We start from the raw sequence: 18,764 nt of genomic DNA, 5'->3' as shown, positions 1-18,764 counted from the left end.
GATAGATCCCTTATCATTTAGCTACAAAATAGCAGGTCAGCAACTGGAAGCAGTTAATACCATAAATTATCTGGGAGTAATGATTAGGAGTGATTTAAAATGGAACGATCATATAAAGTTGATCGTCGGTAAAGCAGATGCCAGACTGAGATTAATTGGAAGAATCCTAAGGAAATGCAATCCGAAAAAAAAGGAAGTAGGTTACAGTACGCTTGTTCGCTCACTGCTTGAATACTGCTCGGCAGTGTAGGATCCGTACCAGATAGGGCTGATAAAAGAGATAGAGAAGATCCAATGGAGAGCAGCGCGCTTCATTACAGGATCATTTAGTAATCGCGAAAGCGTTACAGAGATGATAGATAAACTCCTGTGGAAGACTCTGCAGGAGAGACGCTCAGTAGCTCGGTACTTCTTCACCGAAGAGTCAAGCAGTATATTGCTCCCTCCTATGTATATCTCGCGAAAAGACCATGAGGATAAAATCAGAGAGATTAGAGCCCACACAGAATCATACCGACAATCCTTCTTTCCACGAACAATACGAGACTGGAATAGAAGGGAGAACCGATAGAGGTACTCAGGGTACCCTCCGCCACACACCGTCAGGTGGCTTGCGGAGTATGGATGTAGATGTAGATGTACATGTGTCGACCGCAGGTTTCTGTGTTATGAGGAAATACTTGAAAGGGTACCGAAAAAACTTTTTAAAGTATTTAATATGCTACTTTTTACAGCGCCAAAGAAACTGGTATAGGCACGCATATTCAAATACACAGATATGTAAACAGGCAGGATACGGCGCTGCGGTCGGCAATGCCTATATAAGACAAGTATCTGGTGCAGTTGCTAGATCGGTTACTACTGCGACATCGCTGCGGCCGGAAAAAGATCCTGCAAGAACGGGACCGACGACGATTGAAGACAATCGTTCAACGTGACAGAAGTGCAACGCTCCCGCAAATTGCTGCAGATTTCAATGCTGGGCCATTAACAAGTGTCAGCGTGCTAACCATTCAACGAAACATCATCGATGTAGGCTTTCGGAGGCGAAAGCCCACTCGTGTATCCTTGATGACTGCACGACACAGAGCTTTATGCCTCGCCTGGGCCCGTTCAACACCGACATTGGGCTGTTGATGACTGGAAACATGTTGCCTCGTCGGAAGAGTCTAGTTTCAAATTGCATCGAGCGGATGGACGTGTACGGACATGGAGACGACCTCATGAATCCGTGGACCCTGCATGTCAGCAATGGATTGTTCAAGCTGGTGGAGGCTTTTTAACGGTGAGGAGAGTGTGCAGATGGAGTGATATGGGACCGGTGCTACGTCTAGATACGACTGTGACACGTGACACGTACATAAGCATCCTGTGTCATCACCTGCATCCATTCATGTCCATTGTGCATCCTAATGGACTTGGCCAATTCCAGCAGTACAATGCGACACCATATAAGTCCAAAATTGCTACGGAGTGCCTTCAGGAACACTCTTCTGAGTTTAAACACTTCCGCTGGCCACCAAACCCCCCAGACATGAACATTATTGAGCATATCTGGGATGCCTTTAACGTGCTGTTCAGAAGAGATCTCCACCCTTTCGTACTCTTACGGATTTATGGACAGCCCTGCAGAATTTTTGGTGTCAGTTCCCTCCAGCACTACTTCAGACATTAGTCAAGTTCATGGCACGTCGTGTTGCGGCACTTCTGCGCGCTCGTGGGGGCCCTACACGATACTAGGCAGGTGTACCAGGTTCTTTGGCTCTTCAGTGTAAAACAACATGAGGAAGACTTCAAATAGCAGAACCATTATTACAAAACGTGCGCCACAAGTTTATAAACGACGAGGACCATTATCGACCTGAGATATATCAATGAAACTAAATGCGCAACGTTGGTGTCATTTTCCGAAACATATAAATCCCACGCCAGTGAATTAATCATCCAACAAGAGCTTGCACAGTATTTACAGAAAATAATAAACGGAGTGGAACGACTTGGGAACGTAAAAACTGTGGAGATGCATTAAGTGTACCTCATCGTTTCAAAAAATATCATACAGCTGAACATTACCAGTTGTCTACGAATGTTCTTAAAACATAATTAATTGAAACTAAGTATTAATTTACAAATTGTTTCTGACACATTATCCACTTGCATATAATAAAGAACTTTTGTCACTGATGAATCGATCACATTTACTTTCCAGACGTTTTAAAATTATTGGTTGTGCCCTAACATTGTTTATCACTTCACAGTTCCTTACGTTGCGCCGAATAATACGAGGGTCAGTCAAAAAGTAATGCCTCCTTTTTTTTTTCTACGTTTAATTGTCAGGAAATTTAAATGCAATTACATAGGTTGAAAACCACAACATTGAGGATCATTTTGTCATTTTTCAATGTAATCTCCGCCCATCTCTACAGTTTTGGTCCATCTCTGAACAAGGGCATGTATCCCAGCACGGTAAAAATCACAGCTCTGCTTCCTAAGCCATTGACGCACGGATGTTTTGACGGCCTCCTCATCTTCAAAATGAATCCCACGATGAGCTTCTTTTAGTGGCCCGAACAGATGGAAGTCTGATGGTGCCAGGTCAGGGCTGTATGGGGGATGAGGCAAAACTTCCCATCCAATTTTGACAATCTCGTCAGAGATGTGACGACTGGTGTGTGGTCTTGCATTGTCATGCAAAAGAAGAACATCTGCCATTGATTTTGTTGGGCGAACTCGCTTAAGACGTGCTTTAAGTTTTTTGAGGGTTGTGACGTATTGAACAGAATTTATTGTGCATCCCTGCTCCAAAAAATCAACCAGAATCACACCCTCTGTATCCCAGAAAACTGTTCCCATAACTTTCTCTGCCGATCGCACAGTTTTGAATTTTTTCTTCCTCGGCGAGCTTGTGTGACGCCACTCCATTGACTGCCTCTTTGATTCGGGTTCAAAAAAATGCACCCATGTTTCGTCCCCGGTCAAAATTTTTTTCAGAAACTCATCTCCCTCCAAACGGAAGCGTTGCAAGTGTTGGGAGGCTATTGTTTTCCTTGCCTCTTTATTCTGATCGGTTAACATTCTTGGAACCCACCGTTCACAAACTTTTGAGTACCCCAATTGTTTAATAATCGTGATCACACTGCCTTTACTAAGAGAAATAATGCGACACACTTCATCTGCAGTCACCCGACGGTCACCACGAATGATGTCATCAACTTGCTGAATGTTGTGTGGAGTCACTGCACTCACCGGCCTGCCGCTCCGCTTTTCGTCAGTCAACGGTGTTTGCCCTTCAGCTTCCTTACGACGACGAACCCATCGTCTAACAGTGCTGACATCCACTGTCACAACACCATACACCTTCTTCAGTCTTTCATGAATGTGTATGGGCGTTTCACCTTCTGCATTCAAGAATTCAATCACACAACGCTGTCTCAAACGAACATCGATGTCGGCCATCTTACAAACTTCTGCTGTTCTGCCACCTGTTGACACAGAAAGTTACTACTGCAGTGGATTGCAGAAGAAGGTTTGAGGAATGGCACCAAATTCAAATTTTTCACTTAACTTAATTTTTTTAAGTAGAAAAAAAATGGGAGGCATTACTTTTTGACCGACCCTCGTACAATACGACGCACACATTTTGCGCAGCGTCAATCACAGGCTCAATGGCTCGACATGCGACCGGCCTTCTTGCTTCCTATGGCCCAGACAATCGGAAGATGGTGGGTTAATACCCGCTCACAAAGATTATCCAATCGCCATTGTCTTTCAGTGTAAGAGTCTCGTGCACCTATCGGCGGTACGAGGGCATTTTTGAGTCTTTTACAATGTGACGCACCATGCTGTCCGTGTGCTGCTGTGTGAATCGAATCTTCAGGTACCATACCCAATCAAGTGACATTATTTCGATTATTCACAGGACGGTTTCGCTGACCACAATTTCCCACTGTCTCGACTTCATTGTACTACAGTCAGAAACGCATCTGTACAAGAAAGCCTCCCTTCTCGTTCCAGATACCTTTCCACGCATACCCGAGTTGTCTCCTTGGCAATCTCATTACAAATACCTTAACATCGTATTACTTAATTATGTCAGAAAGATACACTACAGCAACGACAATTAAACAGGATTTAAGTACAGGAGTTCCTTGGCAACCCTCTCCCACAATTGAGAGCATGTCTGTTAGTTCTAAAGGCGTGTACATACGGTATTGTACAATACAGGTTGGCGCGAAGTAGACTGTGGTACAACCACTGCGGAAGACATTGTCTTATCGTACTTGTTAAGTCGGTAAACATTTATTCGCCACGTCTTCCTTACCCGACTTGTTCCGTCTCGAGTGCCGTTCTGCCTCAAGCTGTCAGCTACAACTAAGGAGCAGCGTTACTCGGTCGCTGCTGGAGTAGTCGTTATTCTTCGTGTTTTATCGTCGCTATTATTACATATCGAGGAAACAAATCTCGTACTAGATCAAAAGGGCACGTGTAATTCCGCTAATATGGTTTGTAACAGAAACACACGGAAGTTTTCTGTTGGCGCAGGGCGCCACATTAAACTTGTGATGAGCAGTATTTGTTTGGTCTGGCTCCACTACACATTGCAAAAGCGAAATTTCTTTTTATCTTTTGACAGACCAGAGCGGTGAATGACTCTTAGGAGAGACATCATGTTTTAAAAATTAAAGTGTTTGTGGCTGAAGTTGACGATGTCTCCAAAACCACCCACTGCCAATCGCTGGGTTTTGTGTCCAGTGCTACTCTTGGTTCTCCGTGTTGGAATTAACAGCAACAGGATCATGGTTTATCGGGACGTTGTACTTCAATAAGATAAAGCAAGACCGCTTGACCGTTTTGTTCTGCTTTACCTCGTTACAGAAGGTGTTGGACTGTTGCCCTGGCCAGCACATTCTCCTGATCTCTCAGCCAGTGAAAACATTCAGTTATGGAATCCCAAAAGACTGACACGCCACCACTTGCCAGCCACTAAGACTGATTAGCGTCGACATAGAGCTTAAGAAGTGTAGAACGACACAGCCGCATCTGTCAGCGACGCTCAGTTTGACTCAGTGCCCACCCCGGTTAGTGGCACTGCTGTTCCGAAGATGGTAGCACTCTCGTATCAAATTTCTCAACCTGTATATCCCAAATCACCTACATATTTAATAACATTTTCTTTTTACTATACTGTGTATGCATAATAAAAAAATGCCTCTGAGCATTATGGGACTTAACATCTGTGGTCATCAGTCCCCTATAACTTAGAACTACTTAAACCTAACTAACCTAAGGACATCACACACATCCATGCCCGAGGCAGGATTCGACCTGCGACCGTAGCAGCCGCGCGGTTCCGCTAGAACCGCTAGACCACCGCGGCCGGCGTATGCATAGTAAAATTTCTTTATTTGGGACAGTTCTTGGTATTGCAGTATTAAAGAACAGTGTTGTATGTTTGTAACATTCGATTCTTTGAACATGCCAGTCCATCTTATGCTCAGTTCAGTAGATGCAACAGGGCATGAGACCTGATTTGCACATGCTCTCTTTGCTTCATCAGTTTCTTAGTCACTGGTATACTCAATACATAGCCTCACAGTCAAAGATCTATCACGATTTCATGAGTGCAGTAGAAGATCCTACACGAGGCCTGTCTTTACGTAAGTACAGTTTTGAAATAAAAATGAAACATGTAGACTTATCGTAGCAATTTGATTTTTACATCAAGGGATGTGTTTTACTTTTCTACGTAATTCCCGCCAACATTAAGGCCCTCGTCGTATGGCACAGCCAGCTTTTGATTACTTACCTCGTCGAAATCTACCACCTGATTAGACAACAACTGCAATACTGCCATTTTGACATCTTCAATCGTTGTCGTGATGCTGAGCAGCCAAATGCTTCTCCAAATGCAAGAACACATGGTAGTCATTGGGCCCTAGATTCGGACTATATGGAGGGTGATCAAGCTGTTCCCAGTCAAAAGATTAGATCAGCTTTTGAGTTCGATAGGTTGTTTGTGGATGGACATTGTCATGAAGCAAAACGATCCCCTTACTCAGTGTGCCAAGCCTTTTGTTCTGGGTTGAACTGCGCAGTTTTTTTAAAAAATCCCGCATTAAGTGCTAGAATTTACTGTGCCACCATGAGACAAAAATCCACAAGTAATACCCCCTCCCTGTCCCAAAAAAAAAAAAAAAACAGCTGAAGTAATTCATTTGATCTTCACTTGGCTGGTGTTGAACGCCGCCATTCCGTGAATTGCTGCCTTCATTCAGGTGTAACGAACCATGTGTGTTTTGTCGCTTACGACAGGTTAACTTAAAAACTGGCCGTCTTCCACACTGTACCGTTCTAGGAAAGCCAAAGAATTGGCTAAATGTTAGCTTTTGTATACCTCAGTCAGCATTTTCGGTATCGAACTGAGCATAAGTTTCGATAATTTAAACGTTCTGAAACAGCTGCATATAGGACACTTCTAACCTCTTGACCACACAACGTCGAAATCGTAAAACGTCTGTTCGCTCCCTCTTTTTCACCAACTTTCTGCATCATATCATCAGTAATTACTGAAAGTCGCCCTCATCATGCACAGTCGTAAGGTCATCTTTAAAAGCTGTCACCCATTTCCGTACTATTGCATCACTCATAGTGTTTTCCCTATACACTTTACTGATCTGACGATGAATTTCAGCCGCTTTCATGCCTTTAATGCTAAAAAAAAAAGCGTGTATTCTATAGTCGGCGGGATTCTCAATCGGAAGAGGTCTTTCAAACACTCACAAACAAAGGTAAACACGCAGAATGACAATATAATGGTGTTTGTGGCATGCCAACAGATTGTAGTACACGGCGCACGTGTGCTGAATGCTGACCGTGGCACTGCAGCGGCAGGTTTTCAAAATGGTACTAATTTTAAAAGCACAAGTTAAACGGGCAACATCTTGGTTGAACCCATTCTTAACATTCAATCTTTCTCCATCTCGTTCTCCATTCTGAGCAGCACGACGCTAGAACAAATCATCCAGAAGCCTGCGTCTTGTCCAAAATCACTGTTTATTCAAAGGTTTGCATGTTATCATTAGCGGAGTGTCCCTGTCGTCATGTCATATGCCGTCAGCGAACCAGTACTTCTGCCGTATTGTCAGCACTAATGCCTTCCAGTCCCAATCTGTTTCTGGTTGCTTTCGTCTCGTCTCATGCTCCGTTTACCCTATTATTTCTCACTCTTCTACAGACTTGTCAACGTCTCTTCTTCATTCCTTCTGTGCTGCTGCCATAGATTTCTGTTAAATGTCTTTACTTACCTTCTACGAAAACGTAATCAGGAAAATATTTAACATAGTGTCAATTAAACTAAAACTTCTGAAATACCATATCATTATTAACTTTAACTTCAGTCGTTTCAAGTTCAATTTTCTTTGAAGATTTTACTGTTCAGTTCCTGCACTCCCCGCCCCCACTCGTCCCCCACAATACCGTTTCATTATCGCCTATCGTAGTTTTCTCGATTCGTCTGAAATCTCCATAGCCATTCTATGTCTCATTTCTGCCACGAATCTGTGGTTCTCAAGAAGAGTTTTAATTTTATCTTTGTTCTCTGCATTTGTTATCTGATGTCCAACAGCTTTAAGCCTTTGCTGCATCTCTCTCCTGTCTTGTTTCTGACATTCCTTGCAATAGCAAGATGTGAAACAACCAGGAGAATTCTCCAGACTCCTTCAACCTGACACTTTTAATTTATGCGAGTTCTGATGATGTCTCTTCTTTCACCTTTGAGGAGCTAATCAGTCCTTCCTACATTTTTAATTTGGAACAGGGTTTCGCAGCCATAAGTGGCTTCTGGGAAAGTACAGTGTTTCTCGAAAAAATGGTTCAAATGGCTCTGAGCACTCTGGGACTTAACTTCTGAGGTCATCAGTCCCCTATAACTTAGAACTACTTAAACCTAACTAACCTGAGGACATCACACACATCCATGCCCGAGGCAGGATTGGAACCTGAGACCGTAGCAGTCGCGCGGTTACATACTGTAGAGCCTAGAACCGCTCGGCCACCCCGGCCGGCAGGTGTTTCTCATTTAATGCTTTTTTATTTCTGTCTCTGATCACAATATGAATTCTTTAGACGATGACCGGTTTCAGTCTGTAATGACCATCCTCAGATCTTTTTTACACCATGTCCTAAAGTGATACGGCCATAATGGCACAATTGCAAATGTAAATCGAAAGCTTCTTTACTTAGCAAGTCTTTATGTTTATACGATTGACCTTATTGGGCCCTAATACAGTTCTTCTCACTTTTGGCTTTGATTACCAGGGCGAGGGCTGGCCGTTGTTTAATGTTCACTTTCGCATAATTCGGTGTGACACCTGCTGCAAGACATTACTTATTGAATCTAATATTCAGTACCTCGGTACTGATTTTCTGCTTCACTTTACAGAGCCTTTTGATTCTGTCGTAGGCCAGACTGGCACTAGTTTCACCAACTGCGACATAATCGCGTATACAAACAGTGATCCAATACTGTAAAATGCTATTTTATTCCAGTCTCTGATCACAATATGAATTCTTTAGACGATGACCGGTTTCAGTCTGTAATGACCATCCTCAGATCTTTTTTACACCATGTCCTATAGTGATACGGCCCTAATGACATAATTTCAATGTCATTTAAGTTATGCTTGATGATAACTTCAAGACGTTTAAACTGTTGTACTATGTTAACTTTATAATGGCAATGAAGACTTTGCTTATACGCAGAGGTTTCATGGGCACGACAGTTCTCTCGAGCTGTATTTGTAATCCTATTATTAAGGCGATTGTTGGAGGTTTGTGATCTGGGCACGAACGTCTTCAGTGTCAAGTGCTAAGTGAGATAAATCATCCGCAAATCCCAGGCAGTTTGTTCTTATTGATGGTCTTTGTTTCCCAAATCTTTATCACGTAATTGAAGGCTAATTTGAAAAGCAGGGTGGATAATCCATCATCTTGTCTAAATATGGTTTTTATTGTGAAAGCTTTTGAAATTTCTCCTGTTATCTTTACCTTGCTATCTTTATCGACTAAAGTTAGAATAATGATTTGTATTAATTTAGAATGAAGACCACATGTTCTGAGAATTTTTAGAAGTGTGAATATCGATACTTTTTTTAAATCTCTGGATGAAATGAAGAGCTGTTTGTTTATGTATTTGTAATATTCCATTATTATTATTATTATTATTATTATTATTATTATTATGTTGCTGATATACTACGCATATTTCAATTTTTTGTGTGTCTATTATTATTAATATTTTTATTATTATCATCATTATCATTATTATTATGAACTACTGATGAACAGCACACATTGCAATGTTAACTAACTAAGCATGTCTTGTTAAATCTACCCCCAAATCTTACAGTTGAAATAAATGCCTAAATACATATTGCCTCAGAGATCGTATTTAGAGATCTCCAGTGAACTCAAGTTTGATTAAAGTCATGTTACACTAGTACCTACTTTCTACAGGGTAACTGTTAGCAGATGATGTCTCGAGCGCAGTAAGTGAGAAATGCAGGGCAACACAATGTAGGTTCGAGCACACAGCCTTGTTTAAACCGATCTGTGATGTGAAGTTGCACTGAGGCGTCATATTAAAACAGAACTTGACTGTCGGTGGCATCGTGGAGCTCAGTCTTACGAAGCTTACAGAACAACCAAATTGTCTTAAAATACAACATAAAAACAAAAGGTTAATGCCTTATTGTATCTGGTAGTAATAAATCATTAGCTCAGATTTATTTCTATGGCATTTCGTTGTCTCCTAGCACAGGAGAAAGTAAAAGAGGAGGTTACAGGTCAGTCTGCAATCCCCGAGAAGTTAGGAACAAATGCAGAAAGACAAACTTCCAGTAATGGCAGCGTAAGTGCTTGGATCAACGCCAGACACAGTCACAGGGCACCTACGAGGGGGGCGGACTTCGGGACTTAATAGGATACTCACAGGGAACTCAACTGTCTGAATTAACTTATTTATTTGCTTCAGATTAGCTACTTCACTGTAGTCTAATTCTAAGAACCGGAAAAGCAAAGGGTGCAACTGATTGCACAACGGAATTCATTGTCTTGAATCCCTGGGGCGAAGGCTAACAGAAGTAGCAATCACTAGCAGTATTGTAAAGTAGGCATTGAGAGCAACACTCCATCTGAGAAAAACAGACTTGCTGGAACTTACCCGAGACTTGAGACAAGAGACATGGAGAGGATGTTCCATCGAACTCCTCTGAATACAAAAAACCTGATTTTATAAAGGATTGTGGTGACGACTGGTTTCTCTCTATCGGTAGGCGGCCCGCCAGTCTGTCGTCACTTTAGGGGCGTCGCCAATCTGACGTGCGGCTCTGCACGTCCAGGGTGCCTCAAGCCAACCACTTTCTGATTCCTCCCCTTATCCCACTCTGTAGGTTGGGATATTCCTGACTTTTACATTAACAAACTCGATGTTTGATAGCAACAGCTTTCAACTGAAAGCTAAACTTCACTTCCGTTCCTATTACGGCTAGCAATACAGTGTTGTGTGTCACTTGGCCCCGCCCTTGGGGTTCTCGTGGGTTGGACCCGCTGTTCCACAAGCTCTACCCAGTTTCCATCTCACTCTAATCCGTGTAAATCTACTGAAATTGCTGTGGCTCAGGAGCGTTTTTCACACTTGCTGCTTCTGCTAAGGCGCGCTTGTTTGTGACCACCTTCCACTGTAACACGCTACAACAGCGTCTAGGCGATGTATGAAGTTACCAGACAATTCTATGAAGCGAAACCTCTATCCCGGGACAGCTGCCTCGAGCGTCTGCGATTCGCAGGGCTTACCACTACAGTTGCCTCCACTAAACTAACCGTTAACACTTTTGCATGCTCTCGGCATTGTCTCTGATTTCCTATCAACAGCTATCGTTGGCTTCCAACAGCCTTAAGCTTAACATTGTAAATTGTCAATACACGACAGCTGGTTCAGATATTTATACAGGTTACAAGCTTCTAGGACTTGTAGATAGGACTGAGTAGACAATATTTTGAATTGGAACCCATGTCCGGAAGCTTACCGTTGCCGTGCTGCAGCCGTTTGAAAACATGTTTTCTAGACAGATATGCAACACGTTAGTCATGGTTGGATTGGCTGGTGTCATTTAACGTCTGTTCTATCTCCCTGACCTGGTTAGAGCCTCATTCACGTGTCTGGTAGTGTTACAGCAACATGGTGGAGTTCACATTTGCAGAATACATCGACATACTCCTTCTGTATGGCGAAGCTCCGAGCTCACAGTAATGGAAGAGCTGCTCGTTACCTTTATCAAGATCGTTATCCACAACGTATGACTCCATCGCATACCCTTTTCGCTACAATTATACAACTGTTTCGAGAAAGAGTAATAACTTCACCGACAGCAGGCTCGACAGTGGTGCTCCGAGGAGACACCGAATACCCGAAGTGGAAAAGGCCGTACTGCTTCATGATGAAGCGAGCACTCAACCAGTCCACGAGCGATTTCTTTGGTTACTAATGAGTAGAACTGCTAACAAATTAAAAAATGGTTCAAATGGCTCTGAGCACCATGGGACTTAACATCTGAGGTCATCCGTCCCCTAGAACTTAGAACTACTTGCACCTAATTAACCTAAGGACATCACACACATCCATGCCCGAGGCAGGATTAGAACCTGCGACCGTAGCGGTCGCCGGTTCTAGACTGAAGCGCCTTTTACCGCTCGGCCACACCGGCCAGCGCAAATAAATTATCATAGGTTTTACCGATGTCATTCACTTGATGTGAAAACAATTAAGGAGTGGTATTGTAAATTGCTGGCAACTGGAAGTATTCTGAAACGTGTTCTGAGGCACGTAGCGCTTTGGGAGTGAGAGCGGAGGACATCAGACAAGCGTTGCCCAGAAACCCACTGTAAGTCGATTCGGCAGGCATCTGGGCAACTTAATGTACTTCGAGCAACACTGCATCGTGTCGTACACCATCGTCTACGTTTGTATGCTTCCATAAAGCAAATTTTGCAACGTCTGATGCCGAACAACAAACCATGCCGATAATAATTTGCCATGGACATGCTGCAGCGTATTGACAAGAATGCCAGCTTCCAGGAAAGATGTTTATTCTCAGATGAGGTATCCTTGCATGTATCAGAAACAGATAATCAATATAGTATTGGGATTTGTGGCTCGCGGCATCTGCACGCTATCATTGAACGTGTTCGTGAGCATCTGGTGTGTGTTAATGCATAATATGACTGTTGAACCGTTCTTCCTTGCAGAAAACACAGTGAATGGGTCAGTGTAGCTGGACATGTTGGAGCAGTTTGTTCACACTCAGATACAAGACTTACAACACATCATCATCTTTCAACTAGATGCGGCTCTGCCACCTTGGCCAACAGCTGTTTCTAAGTTCCTGGATACGAAATTTCCCAGTGGCTGGATCGACGTGGAGGACCCATTGACAGGACACCACGTTCCGCCGACATTTCCCCATTGGGTTTCTTCTTGTGCAGGTCCTTACGCAACCAAAGTGGACAATATTCCTGTGTGTAGACGTTGTATCGCTGAATCGATTGAAACTATGGCGGAGGACATGTTTCGGAAACCATGGCAAGAAACTGAATGCAGGTTCCACATTCCTTGTGCTAGAAATGGTTCACATGCAGCTTTACGTTATTTAGATGTGCCAATATGCCATCGGCAGTTGCGCCTCCAACGAACGTGGCTGTAAAGTGATTGTCTCAAATAGGCTATTTCAAGTTATATGGTCCACACAGAGTTTACGTTCCAAACACTTCGACGTTCAATAACGCACTGTTTATGGCCAGATCGAGTCACATCTATCATAATTTGTGCATAGATAAATGCTCAGTCACATACTGCACTCTCTTGATGTCCTATAATGTGATTATCCGAGTGCAGTAACCTAACATAGACGTACTGATTCACAATGATTAACATGTGGCGAGTAAATCATTAACACATTCACTGAATAAAGTTGACAAATATTGTCCTGGAAGTCTAACAGGCATCTCGGTACAAAAACGATGTGCACAGTAAACATAATATGAAAGTAACACAATTCACAGTGCAATGCTGTTGTCACAGTTTGCAGAATACATTATTCAAGATTAACACAGCTCATGAAGTTAAATGCCTGTTAACAGCCACTCACTAAAAACTGTCACTGAATAAACTCTCAGGCACAGAATTTAGATAAAACTCGGCACCTTTTGAGAATTGTGGTAACCCATCTGCATATGTTGTGCAGTAATTTTGGGCACAGATCTTGCTCATATCATAACCTTCCGCAGGCTAACTAATATGCCTTCCAACAGCATTTCTTTTATAATATTACAATACTTAAAACCTAAGTTATCTAGTGTCGTTTGCTTTATTTTCATGAGTTACAGTTAATAATTTATGTGTCTGAATAACTGAATAGTGGAATAAGATTTGTTTGACTGAGAACTTTTAAATAAAACAATAATTTCTACTATCAAAAAGATGCTCATATCCGAGCACAAAAAATTCGTGCTTATTTTAAAAGACACAGACTGATAAGTGGGATACAAGCTGCCTCATTCTACCTTCGTAGGCACCTTTAAAAAAAATCCAAAAAAATTTAGGTATGCGAACATATTCGCGCTTTTTTTAACATGCAACTCACCTCAGACTCCCACAAGCTCCCCTAACTGAAACTCACTGACGCCCACTAGTCCATCGCTGTAAGCCGCTCGTACCCATCCACTTCCATTTGCCCTTTCTCACTCACTTATTCTGCCCAACTTATTCTCATTATCTCTGAGAGTCTCTCTGCCATTGTCTTCTGTGTCGCAGCTAAAGTCCCCTTACTTCTGTCCTACTGCTACGGTTTTCCCCTCGCTGTCACTGTCCCTTCTTGCTCTCACTTACTGCTAATACCTCATTCTTGCCTTCCTACTACTTCTGCCTCTTCTCAGCGTCACTATCTCTCACTTTCTCGTTGTCATTGTCATATACTGTGCCTCTCTTTATCATTTGCTCTCATCCACTGCCACTTTCTCCTTCTATCACTGTCTCCTTCACTCTTTTCGTAGCACTGTCCTGTCACTGTCAACATTATGTTCCACTGCCACTGTGTCCCTCTCTTTTTCTCACACCGCCATTGCCTCCCTCGCTCTTTCTACAACACAACTATTGCCTAATATCTTCCACTACTTATTACTTTTCCGTTTCTTTGCTAGTGCCTTCTTCTCTCACAGCATAAAATAGTGCGAATATGTTCGGATGCCTAAATTTTTGGGAAAATAATTAAAGGTGCTGACGATGGCAGAATGAGTCAGCTGGTACCCCACCAGTCAGAGTCTTTTAAAATAAGTAGGAATATATTCGGAGTTTTTGTGCTCCAATGAGACCATTTTTCCGCTAGTTCCTTTTTTTTCCCTGCTCAGCAGGATCTGCAACCCATACGAAAAGAAATATATTGGTCAGTGATGTTTATATAGTTAACACAGTAAAATACAAATAACGCAAAACTAATTTTACACCGCAGACCGGATTTGATGTGCACAAAAATTTTGTATGTTCTTCATTGCTACAACATGAAGTCCCCATATGACAACGGAGACGCTTTACAGCATATTTCTCCGTCCTAAGTCACGTTATAAACTACGTTTTCGCCTCACCCCGGATTTTACTCGCGTATTTTACGTGTACAAGTATCGTAACTTTGAACCTTTGCGCCTCGGAAACGAATAAAGGTATGAAGAATTTTCAAGGCTGTTCAACGGCAGGATATATCGTAAAAATTACAGCCATCTGTTGCGTATAGCTTCTCGGAATCTGATTCTGGGTTTTGGTACCCAAAAAACAAGCGTTTGGGATGATTCTAGGTAACAGATAATGATTTTTGAAAACTTTAAGCCGGCCGAAGTGGCCGTGCGGTTCTAGGCGCTACAGTCTGGAGCCGAGCGACCGCTACAGTCGCGAGTTCGAATCCTGCTTCGGGCATGGATGTGTGTGATGTCCTTAGGTTAGTTAGGTTTAATTAGTTCTAAGTTCTAGGCAACTGATGACCTCAGCAGTTACGTCGCATAGTGCTCAGAGCCATTTGAACCATCTGAAAACGTTAAATAGCTCTTATACATACATGCCTGGAGAATACAACGTTAAAATTTGAGCAATTTGTTGCGGTTATTTATTATTTAGATGCCGCGTCATACCGGATTTTATGTGTAGAAATAGGATAACCTTGAACCTCTGCATCTTGGAAATGGAGCAAGATACCAAGAAAATTATCAGCCTTGTTCGAGATTTATCAGGGTTGTTCGAGATTTGGATTTGAGGAATATATTCTAAAAATTTCTGCCATTTGCTGTGCACAGCCTTTTTGGAATTCTCGGCTGGGTTTTGGTCTGTTGGTGATGGCGAAAAAATACAGTAAAAAAAAATTTGTGGAGTTTTCCGAGGAACTGCCCATCAACTAATGGTGCGTTCATAATGCACATCAAACCCGCCGTAGACCACATAAAATGCAAAAAGTACCAAACGACTTGCTCCATTTACCTAAGCAGGAGGAAATATATAATACTCGTATTTTGACCCTGTGCTATAGGATAGAAATACTAAAACAGTCCTTCTGTTCGGTATACAAATGGTCTCTGGCCCAAGGGCTGTCGGAAACACTTGGCTGTATCTTTTTATCACCAACAGAGCCCGGAGTATGAGCACCAGAAAACCCCATTTTTATTCGCGGCGTTTGGAACATACTAGGTACGCATGCTGTCGCATGCCCACTGATTAAATTACACTGGCTAGGTAGCGAAAATGTGAGATTCTATTTCAGTAACAGTGTTTCAGCTATGAATGCTTTTAAGTCTTTAGTTATTGGGTGTATACTTACATACATTGTAATTAGCACGCTTTTTAGGTAAATTAATTACAGATACTCTCATGAGTTCTAATCAACCAAAAGAATGTAATGCATAAAAGAGTTATGTTGGCTAAACCCCCAGTTAATATTCAAGATTCTTGTTACTGTGCGCATGCCATATAAATATACTACTGAAAATAATTGAAAAAATAAATTTTTTTGGTGGGGGGAATAAAAACATAACATGGGGAAAAATCCCCCTGCTTTGTTGCAAGGTGTAATAATTATTATTAAATAAATTCTTTGAAATGCGCTAGCATATGTTACAATTTCATTATAATATCAACTGTATTTTTTTCTGGACCTTTTAAATGTGGGGTGTTTAAACGGGACTCCGTATAGAATGGTTTTACATGCCGGTGAGGCACACGAGTATAGCACCTAACATTTACATTAAATGTCAATCTTACCATAAAACTTAATCTTCTCCTTTTTTTTAGGGCCTCATCGAAAGGACAGGAGGGGATGCAAATATCAGCGACCTACACCTCCAGCGGCTGTTCTTGTTTGCTCTTATGTGGAGCCTGGGTGCTGTTCTGGAATTGGACGACAGAGACAAATTGGAGGAGTTCGTTCTCGAACACCCGACCAGGTACAAATGGCCTAAACTCAACGAAGGGGATTCGATTTTCGAGTTCATGGTGAACGAAGAAGGCGAATGGCAACACTGGTCAGAAAGAGTGGAAGAGTACATCTACCCCTCAGACTCAGTCCCAGACTACTCGAGCATACTGGTGCCAAACGTGGACAATGTGCGCTCGACATATCTCATGGACACCATTGCCCGGCAAGGGAAAGCTGTATTATTTATCGGTGAGCAAGGAACGGCTAAGACGGTAATGGTGAAGGGTTACATGTTGAACTACGACCCGGAATTTCACCTGCAAAAGAGTCTTAACTTCTCCTCCGCCACAACGCCAAATATGGTTCAGAGAACAATAGAGAGTTATGTAGACAAGAGAGTTGGCACGACCTACGGACCACCAGGTGGTCGTAAGATGACCATATTCATTGACGATATCAATATGCCTGTAATCAACGAATGGGGTGACCAAGTAACGAATGAAATAGTCCGTCAGCTTATGGAGATGAAAGGTTTCTATTCCCTGGACAAACCGGGAGATTTCTCAACCATAGTGGACATACAATTGTTAGCGGCTATGAACCATCCCGGTGGCGGCAGGAACGACATACCTCCACGACTTAAGAGACAATTCAACGTCTTCAACTGCACATTACCGTCCAATCGTTCTATGGATAAGATATTCAGTGTGATAGGCATGGGTTATTTCTGTATCGAACGATTCAAGCAGGAAATTGTTGATTTTGTACCAAAACTCGTGCCTTTAACTCGTCGACTTTGGCAACAGACAAAAATCAAAATGCTCCCGACTCCGGCGAAGTTCCATTACGTATTTAATCTACGAGATTTGTCCCGTATCTGGGGAGGCATGCTGTACATACAAGACGCTGAGCTTCCTGATATCAGAACTTTGCTGAAGTTGTGGATGCACGAATGTAAGCGCGTCATTTCCGATCGCTTTACTAACGAAGCCGATCGCGCTTGGTTCGACCTGAACATAAGAAGCTGTATAAAATCTGAACTGACCGAAGAAGATATTCAGCATTTCGACCCCGAAGAGGAGTACTTCGTCGATTTTCTCCGCGAACCTCCGGAGCCTACGGGCGAAGAAGGTGAAGAAGACCTGTCTCTCGAAGCTCCGAAGATCTATGAGAAAATACCGAGTTTCGAGTTCGTGACGGACAAAGTGCGCACTTTCATGGCGGGTTACAATGAGACAGTACGCGGAGCTCAGATGGACTTGGTGTTTTTCCGAGACGCTCTCATCCACCTGATGATCATCTCGCGCATCATCCGGACTCCACGCGGCAGCGCCATGCTGGTCGGCGTGGGTGGATCTGGCAAGCAATCTCTGACGCGGCTGGCCACTTTCATCGCAGGCTACCGCTGCTTCCAGATCACCCTCACTCGCGCCTACAGCACCAGCAACTTCCTGGAAGACCTCAAGCTCTTGTACAGGGCGGCGGGCTTCGAAGGAGTCGGCGTCAGCTTCGTCTTCACCGACAATGAGATCAAAGAAGAATCTTTCCTAGAGTACCTTAACAACGTGCTGAGTGCTGGAGAGGTGAGTGTTTTCATGTTCTGTCCAGGAGTATTAGAATACAGATTCATACGTCTGTAATACGAGGCGTGTTTTTTAAGTAAGTACTGTTTTGCCACACCGCGGCCGCAGCACTGCGGTCGGCGTTCTGCGCATGCGCACTGGGTACCTACATCTGTTGTCTACGCACTGACGCCATTACAGTCTGATTCTTCCTTGTTTACGTTATGTACTGAGTTTTTAAGATGCCTCCGATAATCGTGATTCTCGCCGACTGTGAAGTACGGGCTGTTATAAGATTTCTTAGTGCTAAAGGCCTAATAGCGATCGATATTCATCGTGAGATCTGTGCAGTTTACGGAAAAAACATTATGAGTGATGGAATGGTAAGAAAGTGTGTAAGCGCATTTAAAGATGGCCTCACAGATGTACATGATGATCAACAGAGTCAGCGTCCTACGGTCGTTAGTGAAAGTTTGGTGCAGGAAGTGGACAGTAAGGTGAGAGAAAACAGACGCTTTACGATTTACTCCTTGCAGGATGACTTTCCTAATGTTTCTCATAGTGTTTTGTGTGACATTGTGACCGAGCACTTGAATTACCGAAAATTGTGAGCACATTGGGTACTGAAAATATTGACGGATGTGCACAAAACCAAACTTTAGACAGTGCATTGACTTTCCTTGAGCGGTACCACAAT

The 18,764-nt window shown here is 42.8% G+C and overlaps 1 protein-coding gene across 1 annotated transcript in view; it reads left to right on the top strand.

The window, feature by feature from the left end:
• The window catches only part of LOC126335843 (dynein axonemal heavy chain 8-like), a gene marked incomplete at its 5' end in the record, with an annotated part of 446,097 nt that overhangs the window by 198,758 nt on the left and 228,575 nt on the right, over positions 1–18,764 (top strand). The window contains one exon of the mRNA XM_049999312.1: positions 16,382–18,088. Coding sequence (XP_049855269.1) covers positions 16,382–18,088 — 1,707 coding nt within the window. The remainder of the gene's footprint in view (positions 1–16,381; positions 18,089–18,764) is intronic.

Source organism: Schistocerca gregaria, chromosome 2 (assembly GCF_023897955.1).
Source record: "Schistocerca gregaria isolate iqSchGreg1 chromosome 2, iqSchGreg1.2, whole genome shotgun sequence".
NCBI lineage: Eukaryota > Metazoa > Arthropoda > Insecta > Orthoptera > Acrididae > Schistocerca > Schistocerca gregaria.
Note: the sequence above shows the minus strand (reverse complement) of the source record. Positions and strands in the feature narration are given on the sequence as shown.